The 16762-nt window shown below is 49.5% G+C and overlaps 1 protein-coding gene across 2 annotated transcripts; it reads right to left on the reverse strand.

Moving 5' to 3' along the window:
* Positions 1 to 336: 336 nt before the first annotated feature.
* On the reverse strand, positions 337 to 16048 carry TTL (tubulin tyrosine ligase). 2 transcript variants are annotated; one of them, XR_001875462.1, is made up of 8 exons: positions 15877 to 16048; positions 11825 to 11903; positions 9893 to 10125; positions 7447 to 7582; positions 7085 to 7354; positions 6001 to 6144; positions 3999 to 4166; positions 337 to 2488 (listed from the first exon to the last, which is right to left on the reverse strand). XR_001875462.1 is itself a non-coding variant. In XM_017818781.1 (7 exons), the coding sequence occupies exons 1-7, from the start codon at positions 16031 to 16033 to the stop codon at positions 4049 to 4051; spliced, it is 1137 nt and encodes a 378-aa protein (XP_017674270.1). In that variant the 5' UTR covers positions 16034 to 16048; the 3' UTR covers positions 3663 to 4048. The 2 variants fall into 2 exon arrangements, 1 of the variants encoding a protein (XP_017674270.1); XM_017818781.1 differs by lacking the exon at positions 337 to 2488 and having other exon boundaries at positions 3663 to 4166.
* Positions 16049 to 16762: the final 714 nt, after the last annotated feature.

Below are 16762 nucleotides of genomic sequence, written 5' to 3' on the forward strand. Positions count from 1 at the left end.
CGCCCAGCCACGCGCACCCTCGGGGCGGAAAGCCCTGACACCTCGTCACCCCCATCGCTCTCTGCCCCCTCCGCACACCTGGAGACCCAAACAGCATCCCCCGCCCACCCCCCAGCTCCCACGGGTGCTGGGACAGCCCTGGAGGTGAGGCCAGCTCGGTCATGCCACGCTGCTGTCTCACGTTTGTCACCTCGAGATGAGGGGTGCGCCAACTCCCGGGAAACACATCACATGCACCCACAGGACATGACTCTCCAGGGACCCGCTGCCCCAAGGAAACACCGCAGGCTGTGGGGTTTGCATGTTTTAATGATGGTTTAGGAGAGATGTGGATAGAGTCACCGGAGATCCACGAACTCAGGCACTTGCCAGCCTCACACGCACATGCTGACGTGAGAGCAGCTGGGGACACGATCCAGAGCCTGGCAGGCGGCCAGCTTGGCAGCGCCCCATGTACCCCACCATCCTCTCAACACCAGGGTTTCCCCAGGGCTGCCACAGCAGACACTGTCAATGGAATATGTTTATGAACCTACACATGGTACAGCATTGCTCTCCTGAAGGAGAGCTGCATGTGGAGAACAACAAATGCTGGGAGCAGGTACATGCAAGCAGTCCTGAAGGGCACTGGCCACAGCCACCTAGACGAAAGCAGCTTTTGAGCCTTTCTTAGACTTGTCCAGCATTCTCTGTGGACTGTGGCCAGCCATCAGATTTTAGCAGAAACACAATACCTGTTGCATGGTAACAATGACTAATGTATATGCAACAAGCCACATCGGAGTTATCTGAAACCCAGAGTCCAGCGGGACCAGACCCTGCTGGAAGACGCAGCCAGAACACCTGGGACAGAAATCCTTCATGGATGACATGAAGGGATACATCTAGGACTAGAGACATTCTGCAATATGGTAGATGTCTTCTAGAAACCCAGCACCATCCTGGGTGAAAGCTCAGGAAAGAGAGTAAGACCTTTTCTATTGACCTTTTAGCTGAAATAAGCTAGAAAACATTTATTGTTGTATATTCCTAAAAAAGAAACAAACAAAAGTCTCACAGGGGCTTGTGAGTATCACTTGCAAGGTGCACCCATGGCTGCAATGCTCAGGCCTCAGCCACACACACATCCTCTACTCCACCTCGTAGCTAGTATTTTGGGCAAAACCTTAGGCACTGTGCTCTCTGTCCTTTATAATTTACGTTCTGTGCTTTACTTTGGGGAGCACTGAGAGAAGGTGGAAAATACACACATTTTCCTCCAGAGGCTGTTGCTTATTCCTGAAAAATTCAGCAAATGGAGGATTCAAGTTTCCTGAAACACTACCTCCCCCATGCCCAGCTTAAAAGGCAGGGTACGAATAACTGCACTGCCTGTAGTCATGACTCTACTGCCAAGCCGAAGCCCCACTTTCAGATGAACAGCAAAAATGGCCAGCTGTTAATCTGCCACAACCAATCTGGGATGAAAAAGGGGGAAGGAAAGGCCTTGGAATTAGGCAGAAGATCTCCAGTCATTTCTCCTGCTGGTGGTACCAGCTGCTCCAGTGGGGGCCACTGCTTTTGCCTGTATCCAGGCAGCTCTCTCTCTTATCCTGCTACATAGCCAGGAACCTCATGTTACTGTGCAGTAAGGGAGTGATTCATCATCATAATTTAACCTCCCCTTCCTTTTTAGGGGAAAAGAAGGATGGGTCTAGCACCCCAGAAAACAAGTATTTCTAGTTCATTGTGTTGGGGAAAATTTTCTGGTCTAACTTCACACTCTGCTCATCTGCCCTAGAGCTTGTGAGAGCCCAGCTGTCACCTCAGGCACATCCTGGATGAGAGCAATTGCTGTGAGATCTCTTTGCTGGGCAAGATGGTATTATTCTTAAATTCACATAAGCTAACACGAAAATGTCAATGGAGATATGGTGAACTTTGCAAGTTGATTAACAACCCTTAACAGCCCACATTTTACCTTGGGACGTTATCGCTACATTTTACCTGGACTGCAGTGAAATTTTTACACCCATGTGCTAAAAACCCAACCACTCCTTCCCCCACACCCCTCTCCCCACTTTATCACCCAGCACTTCCCATCTCATGGAGCAGTGCATTCATGGTCCATCTTCTGAACACCCATGAGGCCCAAATCCAGAGACCAGACCTGGCATTCAGCATCTCGCTAGAAGTGAAGCCACCTGCCAGTACTTGCAGTGCAGGGCAACCAAGCTGCAGCCCCCTTTTCACACAGGTCCTGCTCCCTGTCACTTCTCTGCATGCACCACTGCACTCTGCATCCAGCACGCACTCCGTAGATGCAGATCCATGCTGGCTTCAGGGCGCTGACAACTTCAGAGGTGTTTGTGTGGTTCTTCGGGATGTGCCCTCTCTGCGATGCTTCCACGGGGTTTTGCTAAGCACTCTGTTCCCTCCTGGATTTGAGTGGCCCTGCATCAAACAGTGCCACTTGTAGATTCAGAGTGTGTTGCAATGAATGTCCATCCTGTGATAAAATGCACGATAAAATGCATCACTCCAAGGAGGCACGGATGCTTCAGTCCTGCCTACAGAAAGGTGCCAGGATTGTCTGCTGGCATGAGATGAGTACACCAAAGCACTAGGATCTTCTGAGGAAGGCAGAAATCCCATTGCTTGATTCACTTCCCATTATATATAGGCAGCTTGTAACCTCCACAATCTCTTCTTGCTTGTTTGTTTTGGGCAACATGAACCAGTTAATTTCAGTGCCAACCATCTCTCCCCACCAGAGGCAGCAAAACACAGCTCCCAACACCCCCACCAAAGCTTGCTGCTGCTACAAGTGCCACCCTGCTGTCTTAGGAGGGACTTGCTGGGCTCACACTGAAAATTCAGATACACTTCACAGGGTGGGCACTATGCCAGGGACTTAGGTTATACTCAAAGCAGATGTTAGCTCTGAAATTCAGAGATCTCAAGGAATTTAAACTATCCTTCGCCCCAGAACACCTGCTTTCCCAGTTGTGTGGCAAACAGGAATCTTTCTCCTGGTCTACAAAAGCTCACCCACTTTCCCCCTAGCTGAGATCAAGTTGTGGACTGTGTTCATGGCAGAAGATTGCAATATTTGTCAAATGGCGGAGAATAAAACTGCTGGATCAAACAGGATAAAAATCATTTGGGTTGGAAGGTTTCAGGTTCAAGCCTCAAATAAATCATGAAGGTGAAAGCTGAGAGAAGAACCTAAATTCACAGGTTTCTGCTATTTGAAACAGCACAAAAGTGATGTTAGAAATCCTACAGCCCGCAAGTGAGCTCTCAGGGGCTTGCTCTACCTCTTTTAAACAGAATTAAACTGCATCAGACTGGGATAGACACTGATTCAAATCTCAGTAGGAAAAGGGATAGCTATAAATAAACAAAATCGCCTTCCTTCCTTGGGTTAATTCACCGCCTGCAGTTCAGCACCCTTTTGCCAGCCATTGCCTAGGTGTTCAGCCAACCAGCTTGGAAAATGACCAAAGGAAACTGAATTCTTGGTGTTCCTGGTTTTAGGCACCCTGCAATGCAAGAGAGCTTGCTCCTTTCTATGTAACAGAGCAGGAACAAAGGAAAGGAGTCACCTATTTGGAGCGGAGCTAAGGCACTAATGATGCAATAGGTGAGGAAAGAACAAACACAGCAGGAGGACAACTTCATCGTTCTCTTCGCACAATTCCCTTAAAAAACCCAGTGTTTTCTCTATAGAAAAGGAGGAGCTAATAGAGCATATACAGTATCCCTGTTGGGGTTTCATTTCAAGGTTATTTTGTTGTTCTCCCAGAGAGATTTGTTTCAGATATCAAAGTTACAGAAGCTGTTTCTAAAGTGGATTTTGGTGAATGCAGGCAGAGTTATCTGAGCAGCTCTGGCTAATCACAGCTTTGAGTGGATGCCTGTTTTGTTGTTTTTCCCTGTGGTTTCCAAGAAAATAAGAAGCCTGTCTCTATCACTTTTTGGCATGTTACTGAGATAGGCCACCGAACTGTGCTGACCCCAGGGATGCAGTCTTTCCCTGTTCACAGCAGTGGCAGTCCTGACGTCATCACAGCTTGATGAAGATCGATGATGACTGGCTTATCTTCTGCCCAGTGTCATTGAGGGGGAAAACACTAGAAATGGCTACATCCACAATTCCTTGGCAGAGCTCTGCATACAGCTTCCTAAGAGATGAGAGAGACAGAATCAAATACTCAGGCAGGACAAACCAGCAGACTCCCAGCCAATTTTTATGTAGACATGCATTTTCCTAGCAGGATCTACATGAACCTACTCCCATTACAAGGAGCTGCAGGGTGGCAAACAGGAGGAGGGCAGCATCTCTTCCATCTCCTCCCTGCTTATACTAGCAACCATCTTCTTTTTCAATGGTGATCCTATTCCCAATATTGCTCCCTGCCAGATGGGACCACAAAACCCATTATCTATGTTTACTGTCAGGACAGTCTTCTGAGTGGAGTCTCCACATTCATGATGACTGGGAGCAGACATCTCAGTACCCTCTCAGCCTTCCAACTCAGGGAGTCCTGATTTACTACACCAGACCCCATTCACACGGGGATGTGCCCCAGAGAGACTGCTCCGACGCATTCATGGTTTGATGAAACGCTGTGCCGGGGTGAGGTTATTCACATCAGCTTGTGACCAGGTACAGAGGCTTCACGGGATCCCCAGAAGCATGGGATGTGTTTCACCATGGCACAGATCATACAGAGCAGGATTAGGGAGAAGAGAGACAAGGTGTTTGAGATGAGTTAACAATAGATTAATTTTCTGCTGAAGGAAATACATGTGTAACCTCTCTGAGCATGCTGGCATATGGAACATATTTAGTACCAAAGCTGTCTTTCCTAGGATTAAAAATGTCCTTTACTCCCTGCCTTTGGGGCTACATGACAGCAAGATATTTTTTCAGCTCCTGGGAATGTTATTGCTTTCAGCAGCCAATTTTTTTTTCTTTAAATGGGAACTGTGTGATATGGGTGCTATAAACTAGAATAACCTTGAAGAGAAGCCTAATTTGGCTATTAGCCAAAACCTACCTCAGCTGCTTTCAGTATCTTCCAGTGCCCATAGAGGCAAAAAACAAACAGGGCACTGCTGCAATCCAAATCTACCCAGCAATAACCAAATTCTACCCATACAGCAACACAAGGAGGTGCAAGGCAGTATTGCACCACGGCGCACATGGTGAACAGGGCATCCTGCACCAAGAAAGCTTCCCAAGCCCTATCCCTGAAAAGGCTGCTGAACAGGCTGCGTGGTAGGTTTGACCAGTATTTTTTGTCTACTGTGAGTGGTGATCTAATCTAATTTAATCTAATCTACGTCTAATCTGATCAAATTCTAGTGTACTGATGTACAGCCTGTTCTGTTTTGCTGGGGTTTTATATGATACAGATGCTCATTTAGCAAAGATGCCTAGTCTCAATCACATAATAGAGCACCTCCCATTGTGCCTATGCAAAGATGTTCATGGCCAGGGCTGTTTGGCTGTCCCAGCCTCCCTGTGGCTAGTGGAAGCTTTGACCCAATGTCTGCAGCATCCACTGTGTGCTCTGGGGTCCTGCTGCCTGCAAATTTAGTCACTCACTTCCAGCTGCTGTCCTTAATGCTACTCATTTATTATATGTTCAGTGGCTCCACAAGAGAGACTGAGAAACGATCTGACCCCCAAAGCATTAAATCTGCAACATAACTTCAGCCCAATAGTAATAAAAATGACCCAAGTTATACTCAAACCCATTTGTTCAAAAACTGAGCTTAGTGCCCCATCTCACATGGGAAAGAAGCCAGGGGATACTAAACACAGAGACAGGAGCAATGAACCCAAATCGACTGGCACTTAGACCAGTGTTCAGTGTGGGTTAGCCTGAAAAACTCCCATTTAATTCACTTTCTTCCACCTTTTTCACTTGGAGTTGGGACATAGCCATGTTTTGGGTGCCTCATGTGAACGGTGGCATCACAAGAGTATTATGGGAAGTGATTACTCACTGAGCACACGCTGGGGCCCCATTGACTTCTATTAGCCAGACCTTCAGCTCCTCATCCACCATGAAGTCAAAGCCAAAGAGCTGGAAGCTCTGGTAGTGAAGATGCTTCGTGCTGATTGCAGGCTCTATACACATAAGGCAGCTTCTGTGAAGGGAAAACCAGAAACTCAACATTAAGAGCCCTGTGGACACCTGTTGCACTGCAGCTTCTAGGGCATGTGTATAGTACAGTTAAGTAAAAGGGATTGCCCTGAAAGCGCCCCAAATTACAAGCTATATACAATACGTGCCATGGTAACCAGGTCCCTGCAAGTGAGGTCCTGCAACCATGAAAATACACACGAGGACACCCCTGAATTAACTCCTGAAGAGCTGGAGAGCAGCACCCTCCCTCACTACTCTATCAGGCAAACTGAAAAACATGATGCACAATTAGAGCCTGGAGACACAAAGGGCTGCAGCAGGTCCCCAAGGAACTGCCACTGGACGCTCATTTGCCTCCAAGTCCCTCAAAGATTCTGTCATGTCTTTTTGGTGCAATCAACAGCAATGAGGTACTTGCAAAGTAAATTCCTTCATGAAGGATTGCTTTGTCAAGACCTGGATTCTCTAAAGCACCGTGATCTCTGATATCTCTCTGTAGGCACTTTCTGTGCCTAGGAGGGAGCTGCTCTGTGGACTGAGTATGGTAACCAAGGCCAATGCCATGTGCTGCTGCTTGCTGATGGTGGGGGAAGCATCAAAACCCTGCAGACTCGACGCCAGCTTCATTTCCCCTCTTGCACCTTATACCTTTTCTAATCCCAACCTCTCCTAGCCCTGTCTTTTGCCTGCTGTCTTCCTTTATCACTCCATCCTTCTCCAGCCACAGCTGGCAAAATGCAGATCCATTGACACATAGCACTGAGGAAACAGCACCTATGGAGGTGCTTTTTCTTTGAGCAGTGACACTGGGCTATTTATGGCCTTTTAAATTTAAGAAACTGAAACCCTTCCCTTCTTGGTCTGGCTGCTTCCCCAGCTGTCGGTACTCATTCCCTGTCACTGAAGGGTTATGTTTTTCTAAGGAGCAGGCAGTTGGCTACCTTATTATGTGTTTGATTTGCAGTAAGATGCCATTCTCAAGCGTTGTGTTCAGGGCATCCATCAGATACTGGTTGAACTCCTCAAAGAACATTTCATTCCCTTCCTCATACCGCCCATAGTTTTTGGAATATTCCTTCTGAATGCAGTGATTGGTCAAGTGGCAGGTTTTGTCCTGGAAATTAGCACTGTTATATGGTTCGGAAGAGGTCCGCAGGACACCCTCTCTGTAGAGGTAGATATTATACTGATGATCCACGAGAACCCAGCTCCTGCGGGACAAGAGAACAAACTCTAGTCTCAGTGGCTCAAAAAGTAAAAGCATGAAAAAGAAAACCGGTATTACAAAACCAGAGAAGGTTACCTGATGTCAAACTTGCGATGCCCTGGCTCTAAAAGTAGAGGATTCTCCAGGTATTTCTGAATCACGTGCACTTGTCCCTGCTCGTCGATGAAGTCCAGAAGCTCTGTAGCCTCTGAAGAAATCAGGATCCCTTCTCCTGACACAGAAAGACGAAGACAAAGTTAGGTAGAGGATCATTCTACCTTTGTTGGAGCTTATTTTTAGGCCCCAAGCAGATCATGGCTCATTTGCCCAAAAACCCATGCAACATGCAAGGACCTATGGATGGCATGGTGGCATGAGGGATAAGTCAGCTCTGCTAAAGTTGTCTAATACTTCTCTGGCACTATGCCCATTCTTCAGACATTTAGTTAACTTTTTGGACTAAATCCGATGACTTAGTCTTAATTTTGTGCTGAGTGTTTTGGAGGAAATACTGTGCAAAAAACCCCACATTTCAAGGGGGCAGTGAAGGTATAATACAGGTTTAGAGCACAGGCAGTTTGATAGGATAATCGCATGGAAAATGCTCCTAGATGTGACTTCTGAAGGTCACTGCCAACACAGCCCTGCAGGTACTCTCAATGCTCCATGCTCTGCATACCTGAGTCACAGCTTCTCAGCCCTACTGACCTCCCATTCACCCCAGCATCCTCCACTGAAAGGAAGTCCTGTCACCAAAGTATCTTTCTCACCCATGCTTTATGCAGAAGGCAAGATTTTTTAGTCCCCTGATCACAGCAGAGCCAAGCAGAAACTTGTACTGGCACAACTTCAGGCTGTGCACTGGAGAAAGAAGGGAAAAAATATCCCTGTAAGCCAGTAAAGCCCCTGCAGTATGAAGATCATCAGGCACCCATTCTGCACTGGACAGATGGCGAATCAAGGGGGGGTTAGCTTAACTGTGCACCTAGTCAGCAATCCAGTGAGGCAGCAAAGCAGCTTACATGGGACAGCTGTTCCTTCTCTCAAAGAAGAGACCTAAACCTCTAGCCACAGCTGAAATATCTCAACTTTTAAGTCAGGGCATCCAAAACCTTTAATTTTCCTGTTAGTGATGAATGACCAAGCTTCCACTAGACCTGTCCCAAGCCAGGGGCTGTGCCTGAGCTCTATCTGCCTTGGTAATCAACATCAACAAACTTTCTTCTTCATCAGAAGTAATTCCCAGACACTTAAAACTTCCCTCTAAAAGATTAACATGAGAGTCTGCTTTCCACTTTAATTTGCAGCAGCACACTGATGAATACAAAAAGCTACTCTGCTTTAGTGCAGAAAAGATGGGATCACACTTGAACATCAAGTATGTGGAGAATGTAAACTTCCCCATCTTGGAGCAGACCACAGCAATGGCCTTTTCAATTACTCAGATTGACTTTTTTACTAGACAGTTTACCACACAGAAGCATTTTCCAACACTGGCATAACGAAAGGAGTCATCTCTCCTTCGTTCCTGATGAAAATAAGCATACTCTTCTGATATTTCTTGGTAACAGCCAAGAAAGCAGACCAGCAAAGGAAGCCACTTCTGGCTTTCCCATTCTCTTTTTGCAAGGCTGCATGAAAAATGATTCTGCAAGTATGAGTAATACAAGTGGGCTTGTTCCCTTTGAAAAGGCCAGACTGGGCTCTGCTGCACACATGGCAAGGTAAGTTTTTAAATGAAGCCATTCTAATAACGTGCCCATGATAACACCATAAGTAACAGACAGCACATAGTTATCAAAGCATTGCATCTACAGCTGTGTCCAGCTACCTCATAGCTCATTATTTCTGTAGAGCGAGTGATGTAATGACCCTGGAACAAGGAAGGACACATTATCACTTGGGTATCTACTGCCCTGTTCAAATTAAAGGGACATACAGACACTGCATTGCTTGTCTTTGCTCTGGTACCTTCCCCTGAGGCTTGGGTGCAATTTCAATGTACTGAGCTCATGGCTGCTCAGTTTCTCAGTGTGACGTGGGCAGGCCACTGGCACCAGGCATCTGAGCTTGGTTGAAAGACAAGCAAGATTTCCACCCAAATGAAGCCAGGCTTAGCTGCAGCATGGGGAGCTGCGCTCCTGGCCCTTGATGGCTGCTGTCCTGCCTGCTGACCTCCTCCCCATACCCTGTTCTGCTCCCTCTTACCTCCTGCTCTCCCCATTTCCCTCACCTGGTTCCTACTGCCTTCTTCCTGCAGCACTTTCCCATACTTTGAGGCGCACGTGTAGAAATATGGAGGCCCTATCACTGCCATGCATGTTCTAGGTAGCATGTGCACATGACAATGCTTGTCAGGAGCCCCATGCCACCAAGCAGACAAAGGAGAGCCCTGTGCTGGCTTGACTGGCATAGGGTTGGTAGGTGAAGCCCATCATAGACAGACTAGATATCAGCTTGGCTCAGCCAAACCCCATGACTCTATGGATCATGTAAAGAGTAAGGAATAACAAGAAATAACTCATGGTGCTGGAGAATGAACCTTTGGCACCAGCTGAGGACTTGGCAATCCACACGTTGCCTTCTTTGCCTTCCTGCCGTCTGTTGTAAGCTGCCAAGAAGACTTCCCGCTCATCTGTTCTTGTGTTGTTTATGAGATGGTGAATTCCATTCTGTGCTGGAGCCACGGGGGTCTTCAAGTTTGTTGGGTAAATCACATACGACTCAGGGAACCATGTGCAGGACTCTGATAGCTCAGGGCTTGTCTTGATTAGCCTGGGTGAAGAGAGACAGGCTGTTAATCTCCAGAGTGTTCCCACCTGCATGGGCTCATTTAATAAGAAAAAAATCATCATTAACTGGGTTTTTTTGCTTGATGAGGAATAGCAGCTTACAGATAGTCTGTGCTAAATTATCGTATTTTCCTTAGACCCTTGAAATTATGGTTTCCCTAAAGATACCATAGCAACCCCAACCCACAGCCAAGCATCACTCTTTGAACCAGAACCTGCAGGCTTTCATTAAACATTTTATTGATACCATGACACTAACAGCTGAGAAGTTTCCATGTAACTAGAGCCTGTGGTGCATTCCCTGCATCATCTCTGCACAAGGGAATTGAGGAGGTGTGTTTGCTAACACAGATCGGGGCAGGAAGGATGCAGTGATCACAACTGGCAAAAGGGAGGCCAGAGCAGTAACGTTCTCTGTGCTGGTGCTTAGTCCTTGATCTCATTCGTACTGAGATCTGACCAGGTGTCCCAGTTGTGGATGAAGACCATTGAAAGCAAGGACATGGCTACATGTTTCCCATCCCAAGGTATCTGGGATCCCCCTTGCACCACACAGTCTCCAATCTCTCTGGCACACCCCTTCTACCAGTAATGTCTGGAGATGCCAGCAAACTCCTGTTAGCAGAACCCAGGCCTGTTTTCTTTCACTGTCAAGGGAGCTGCCTGTCTTTCTGAATGCTTGTGCTTTGCTTGAGGCCAAAAGCAGAGCTCATGACACGCTGACTCTCTTTGTGCATTTGTGTTTTTCTGTTGAAATGGCAGTCAGTCAGTGACACCCCAGGAGCCTGAGGAATGTCATTTGTCTTTGGGTTCATAAGTAGCTTCATCCATCATTGATTTGTGCATTTAGAAAGCTCAGCCAAGCTCCAGGTGATAAAAACAGCTGTGCAAGTGCTTTCAGCACTGCCTCTAGATAATGGGCCAAAGAGAAATCCACCTGAGGAGCGCTGTGGGTGCTTAAAAATACTCTGCCAGTTTAAAAAATACTTTGCCAGTTTCTGACACACACCATCACCACTGCCAAAGAAGCAATTGGAAACAGGTTCTTTGCAGGGGAAGGAGAGGCCTGCATCAGTGAGAGGCAGCACAAACTCTCATGTGGAATCAAACGCTGAAGGAGACCAAGAGCTCTGACATGAAGATGCCCTAATGGCTGTAGAGTTTGCACAGGGACGAGGGTTATCTACAATGAAAGCTCATCCATATTTCCCCAGGAGACCCTGGCATGGCAGGTCATGCAGAAATAACTCCCAGAGCTCTTCCTGGAAATGTCTCCAAGCACTTGTTTGACCAACAAATCTGATTAGCTAAAAGCATATTACTGTCTCATCTCTGTATGAAACAGAGAATAAAAGCAGTAGGTTTAAATTAAATGTCTACAAGGAAAAAGAGCAGATATGTTTGGGCTTCTTTTTCTTTTGATTTGGTTCTAATCTGATTCAATACACTCTATGGTTTCAAGCAGATATAACTCAGTGGAAATGGCATTTCCCCTGAAGTTACAAAGATGCCTTTGTGCACAAAGATAGCTCTAGAGACCAGCACAGGAGTCTGAAGACAGCATATGGTAGGACACTCCCAGGGCAGCTGTTCTGTGAAATACCCCCCAAACAGGTCCAACACTCGACAAGGGTTAGAAGAAAAACTGCCAAGCCCATGTAACGTGTCAGCGAATTTCTTACTTCACCAGAGATGCTTTGCGGCACAGCTTGTCTGCTCCCCTGTAGTAATTCACCAGCTGCACAAGTCCAGGTTCATGGCCTAAGAAAGGGAAACAAAGAGGTCAGACAAACTTCTTAAATAATAAAGGGAAAACAGCTGCTTGGTGCAAAGGACCTATGCAGTATGGACCAAAAAAAAAAAAAAAAAAAAGGAGGTTGTTTCCTTGCCCTGCATTACAGAAACAGGTTGTAAGCTGGTACTGGCTCCTGTGGTTTCCTTCTTTTAGTTGCAAAAAACCATGCATTTACCCATTTGTTTTTAATCTGACACATCCATTTTGCAAAGGAAAATAATTATTTCCTCATTCACATTGGGAACTGGCAGCACCATCCAAAAATGTTCTTCATTTGCTAGTTTTTAAAAACTAAGATTTCAGATACTGTTAAATGCAAGTGGAGGATGCAGGGAAGCACACCATGATACAAAGATCATATCTTAGCAAAAGGCCTCTTTTCTTTGTCACGTACAGAATGCCTTCTTGGACCTGGTATCACAAAACACTGGGAAACATTTAAAGATTTGGAATCTTCCTTTCCTCTAGCACTTTGCAGCAAGACCTGTTGGATAGCAGAGGTGGGAAGGAACCTCTGGGAGTCTCTGCTCCAACTTCTTTTTCAGTCAAAGTCTGAGTATCTCTAAGGATGAAGATCGTACTGCTTCTGTGAGTCCTTGTCCCAGTGCTTGGCTGCCATCCTTTGTCCCCTTGGCTATCCCAATGGCCCCTGCTAGAGTCAGTCCAGGGTGTCTTAAGCCTTTCTTGCACTGGGAAGTGCCAAACTGGTCCCTGTATCCAGCTGTTGCCTCACCAGTACCACACAGATACCACACAGTGCCAAACAGATGGGTACTTCCTTATCAATACTGGACTCCACACCACAGCCTGCCTTCTTTCACCTTCTCACATCACACAAACACTTGTGCTCAGCTGAAAGCTCTCTGGGAAGGACACGATGGCAGCAAGTGTCTGAAGGGTAACACAAATCTGGGTAACACTACACAGCCTCTCCCACACAACCAGTGCAGATGAACATGGCTGATGTTCATCTCGCAAGAGGCGAGTGATGCCTGGGGCAATACCTGGGTCACCAGTGACAGCAAATGACAAGAGCATCAATAAGGAAAAGCACAATGGAAAACGGCTCTGGTTTGAAATGACCTTGGACAAGGGGGATCCCCCAAGCATGAGAGTTACTTCCACCTGCACCCTCTTTCCAAAAAAAAAAATGCTTGTGGGAGTGGATTGTAACCTTGAGAAAGGATTCAGAGTTTTAGTTATTCTCCTTGGTGTTTGCCTGGGAAAAAAGGCCTGGAGTAAACAAGACCAGGCAGCTGCAAGATCACAGAGCGTGAATATCTATTTTCAACCCCAAAGTCACGTCCCTGACCTTGGTCACTTTTTTATTCACAAATCTTTAAAAACAAGACAGCTGAGAACCATCCTGCAGAAAAGATCCATAACTTCAGGTACTTCAATGTGCAGGCAGCATGGCCAGGTACTAATTTACTGAGTGAAAATAGTAAAAAACCTCAAATTTTCTTTTGTTTTCAGTTTATCCTGGGGACACACATCCTCATTGGTTTCCCGAGCATCACCAAGGAACAGTGGGCTGCAGTGTAGAGTCTGGTGGCCAGCAAAGAGAGATCACGAGGCAAGAAGGGAAACGTTCTCGGGCATGTTGCGAGGTCTGCACCATGCATTTAGCGGAATTACAAAGCTGCCAAGGCACTGACCAAATTGGTGATCCTCCTGTGGCCAGCAGGGCACAGTCCAGCATCCTCTGCTACATAAGGCCTCTGCAGCCTTTTCCTCCTTTCCCTCCCCTTAGCACAAACTGCTTTTTTTGCTAGATGCAGACACTTACAGATTAAGAGCACAGTCCCCCAAGAATTAGGTTATCAGTGAGAGCAACAGAGGTCCCTGCAGCTGGACAGCAGCAGTGGTGCATGCTGAGAGTCCCACTTCTACCCCTCTCCCAGTGACCCAGCTGAGCTCCTGAGTAACGCAAATCCCTACAGTTCCCTGAATTAACTCTGCTTCCACTGAGTAGAGCCCTTAGGAAAACCAAACCAGCTTTGATGCAACAGTTGCTCGGGAAGACAGCTTTAGGACAATGAACGAGAGAAGATAGAGCTTTTTGGAAGATGTACCAAAATAACCATGTTATTTTTGCTCTGAATGTATTGATTTCAGGCAACTAGTTCCTGCTATAGGAGGATGGTTTAAAGAAGACAGTGCCAAAACATGGTGCCTCTCCACAGGTTATAGATGCATCTTGGCTCTGAGAAATGGTTTGAGTTTTCAGGCATCCTATGGCAACACAAGTTGAAGGGCTTACTGAAGTCCTTCCATCATCCCAGGACACTTCTGGAGGATGGAAAGGGTTAGTAAGAGATGCCCACAAGCCCACCATGGCTTGATGAGCTGTGCATGCCCACTCACATCAAGGAACTGTACTCATTCTGCAGTGAGGCTTGATGCTTGCGGGCTCTCCACGCTGGGCACATTAAAGCACAGGTCTGCTTGCTGTGCCTGCTGTCAGCACGTGTGAGCAGCCTCACTGCTTAAGCCTCTCTCAGTGTTTCCCTGCCTGCTGCAGACACCCCAATGCTGGAAGGTGATCAGATGGCATCACCATGTGGTGGGGACTTTCCACTCACAAATGCATGAGGAGACAAGGGAAGAGGTGCTGGAGCTGGTAACTCGCAAATCTGGAAGAGCAGTCAGAGCTGGGTCTCTACTGCAAGGCAAGGGGCTGCAAAGCTGTCCTGCCCCAAAGCTGCCGGAGTGAGGGGGCTCCTCCTGTTTTGACGTTACTGCAGCCAGAAACAGTGCTGCAAAATCACACCAGGAAGAAAAAAAATAGGGCCAAGATGACAGTGCATCCCTGCTCCCCACCACACCCTGCAACACTGCCAGTGCCTGGCTTGGCTCTCCCTGCTTGTGGGCAGTCCATAGCATTTCCCCTCCCTGCTCCTGGGCTCCGCACCATCCAGTGGGGCAGAGGGCCAGAGTGGCTCTGCTGACAGCCCTGTCTGCTATGGGACAAGCCTGCACAGGGCAGCTTCCAGGGCCCAGCATATTGGCAAGTGTGACAGTGGGGGTCAAGCAGCAGGGGAAAAGGTGGTGGGCCAGGGGGGTGTGGGGCTCTATAATGCAAAGAGCCTCTGGAATTACTGACATCCTGCTCCAGGCAGACATCCTGCTCCAGGCAGAGATTAGTGCTCTCACCCCCACCAAGCCCTATAGAGGCACATCCCCACCAGCCATGACTCTCGGGTGAGGGTTTGAGTGTGCCTGGTTTAGACCGGTTTCCCCACTTGTCCCAAACACCAGAAACACCCCCATAACACGTAAGCTCAGCACCGCAATGTCCCTGCCCAGCACCAGGCAGGGGAATGCCACTGGCACCACTGCACCCCTACGAACCCAAGCTGCGTGCCTGAAGCCCCCTGCAATGGTGCAAACGGCGCTAAGGGCGTTGCTGCAGGACAAGAAGGGCAGTCCGGGAAGCAGGGCTCCACCCGGGGGGGGCGGGATCCTAAGGTCTGCCAAATGCCAGATGAGGGGCCTCGGGCGATCCCTGAACACCCCCCACCCCACCACAGCACACCCTTCAAGCTTGGCAGGGGGTGTTCTGCGGGGTACCGGTGAAACCACTCTCCGGGAACTTGGGAGGGGGATCCTTCGAGTCCTGGCTGGCGCCAGCAGGGCCTGCAGAGAGACATGCCGGGGGTCGGGAGGCGGCTGCACGGAGACCCTTCGGTGCCTGCCCTTTGTTTGGGCGACGGAGGCCAGGGCGGTGACCGAGCCCAGGTGACAGGGAGCCCCGCGCGCGGTCACGGCGACAGGACGGTGACAGGGGCCGGGGGGCACCGCCTCCCAAACCGCGGGGTCTCTGCCGGGAGTGCCCTGCCCGTAGCGGAGGCTGCAGCGAGGACCCCGCCCTGCGGCGGTGGTTCACCGGGGAGGGGAGGGGACAGCGGCAGCCCCGGGCTGCAGGGCGACCCTTACCCAGCCTGCCGAAGGGGAGCCGGTTCCTCTCGCCCAGCATCAGGTTGAAGCGGGGGTTGTCCCTGCGGAGGCGCCGCCACTGCCCGCTGGCCAGCAGCAGCCGGCTCACCTCGGCGTACACGCTGCTGCCCTCGTCCCGCACCACGAAGGTGTACATGGCGATGGGCGGGGGGTGGGGGGAAGGGAAGGGGGGCACCCCGCCCTACCCCCGGCGGCTCTCGGGGCCCCGCCGCAACCCAGGCAGGGCCCTGCGCGGCCGGCGCCGCCCGGCCCGGCTCCGCATGGCCGGGACCGCCGCCCCCGCGCACCGCCCGAGGAGCCTTCCCGGGCGGGGACTGACCCGGAACCAGAACCACCCTCCGGCTCCGGCTCCTCCCCGCCCCGTGATGCCGCCGAGCCGGTGGGGGCGGGGCCGTGCGCCTCGGGCACTTGGCCCGGCCCCGCCGCTTTCCGCTGTGCCTGCGGGTGGGATCGCTCCTGTCACCCGCTGCCGTCCTGTGCTCAGGGCCCGTTGGGGGTGCTCACTCCCCGTGTGGGTCCCCGCCGCTGGGCTCGGATACCCAGCCGTGGTGTCGGTGCTGTGTACTCGTGTCCCAGGGCTGCACCCCAGCTCCAGGTCGTGCTGCAGGCGATGGGCACTGGCAGGTGGTGGTTGCCCTGTGGCCCCATAGCCTTGTAGGGCTGGTGCGACCAACCGGAGACACTGCCAGATCTGAGCTGGCCGTGACCGCACACACGGGCTGCCGTGACTACCCCACGGGTATGGACCTCCTCTGGGAGCCGGGGAACGGCCAGTGTGCAGAGGACAGGCAGGTCCCAGAGGTCCAGCGGGACCCAGACAGGCAGGAGGCAACAGGATGCCTATGAAATTCGGGATGAAGGGGAA

This window comes from Lepidothrix coronata, unplaced genomic scaffold (assembly GCF_001604755.1).
Source record: "Lepidothrix coronata isolate B3197 unplaced genomic scaffold, Lepidothrix_coronata-1.0 Scaffold71, whole genome shotgun sequence".
Lineage (NCBI taxonomy): Eukaryota > Metazoa > Chordata > Aves > Passeriformes > Pipridae > Lepidothrix > Lepidothrix coronata.

Excerpts from the sequence above, each read along its gene's own strand:
- TTL (XM_017818781.1), bottom strand. The coding sequence starts at position 16,033 with ATGTACACCTTCGTGGTGCGGGACGAGGGCAGCAGCGTGTACGCCGAG. Across the intron at positions 10,126-11,824 it reads CGCAAAGCATCTCTGGTGAA|GCTAATCAAGACAAGCCCTG; the intron begins GTAAGAAATTCG and ends CTCTTCACCCAG. Across the intron at positions 7,355-7,446 it reads CATCGCAAGTTTGACATCAG|GAGCTGGGTTCTCGTGGATC; the intron begins GTAACCTTCTCT and ends CTTGTCCCGCAG.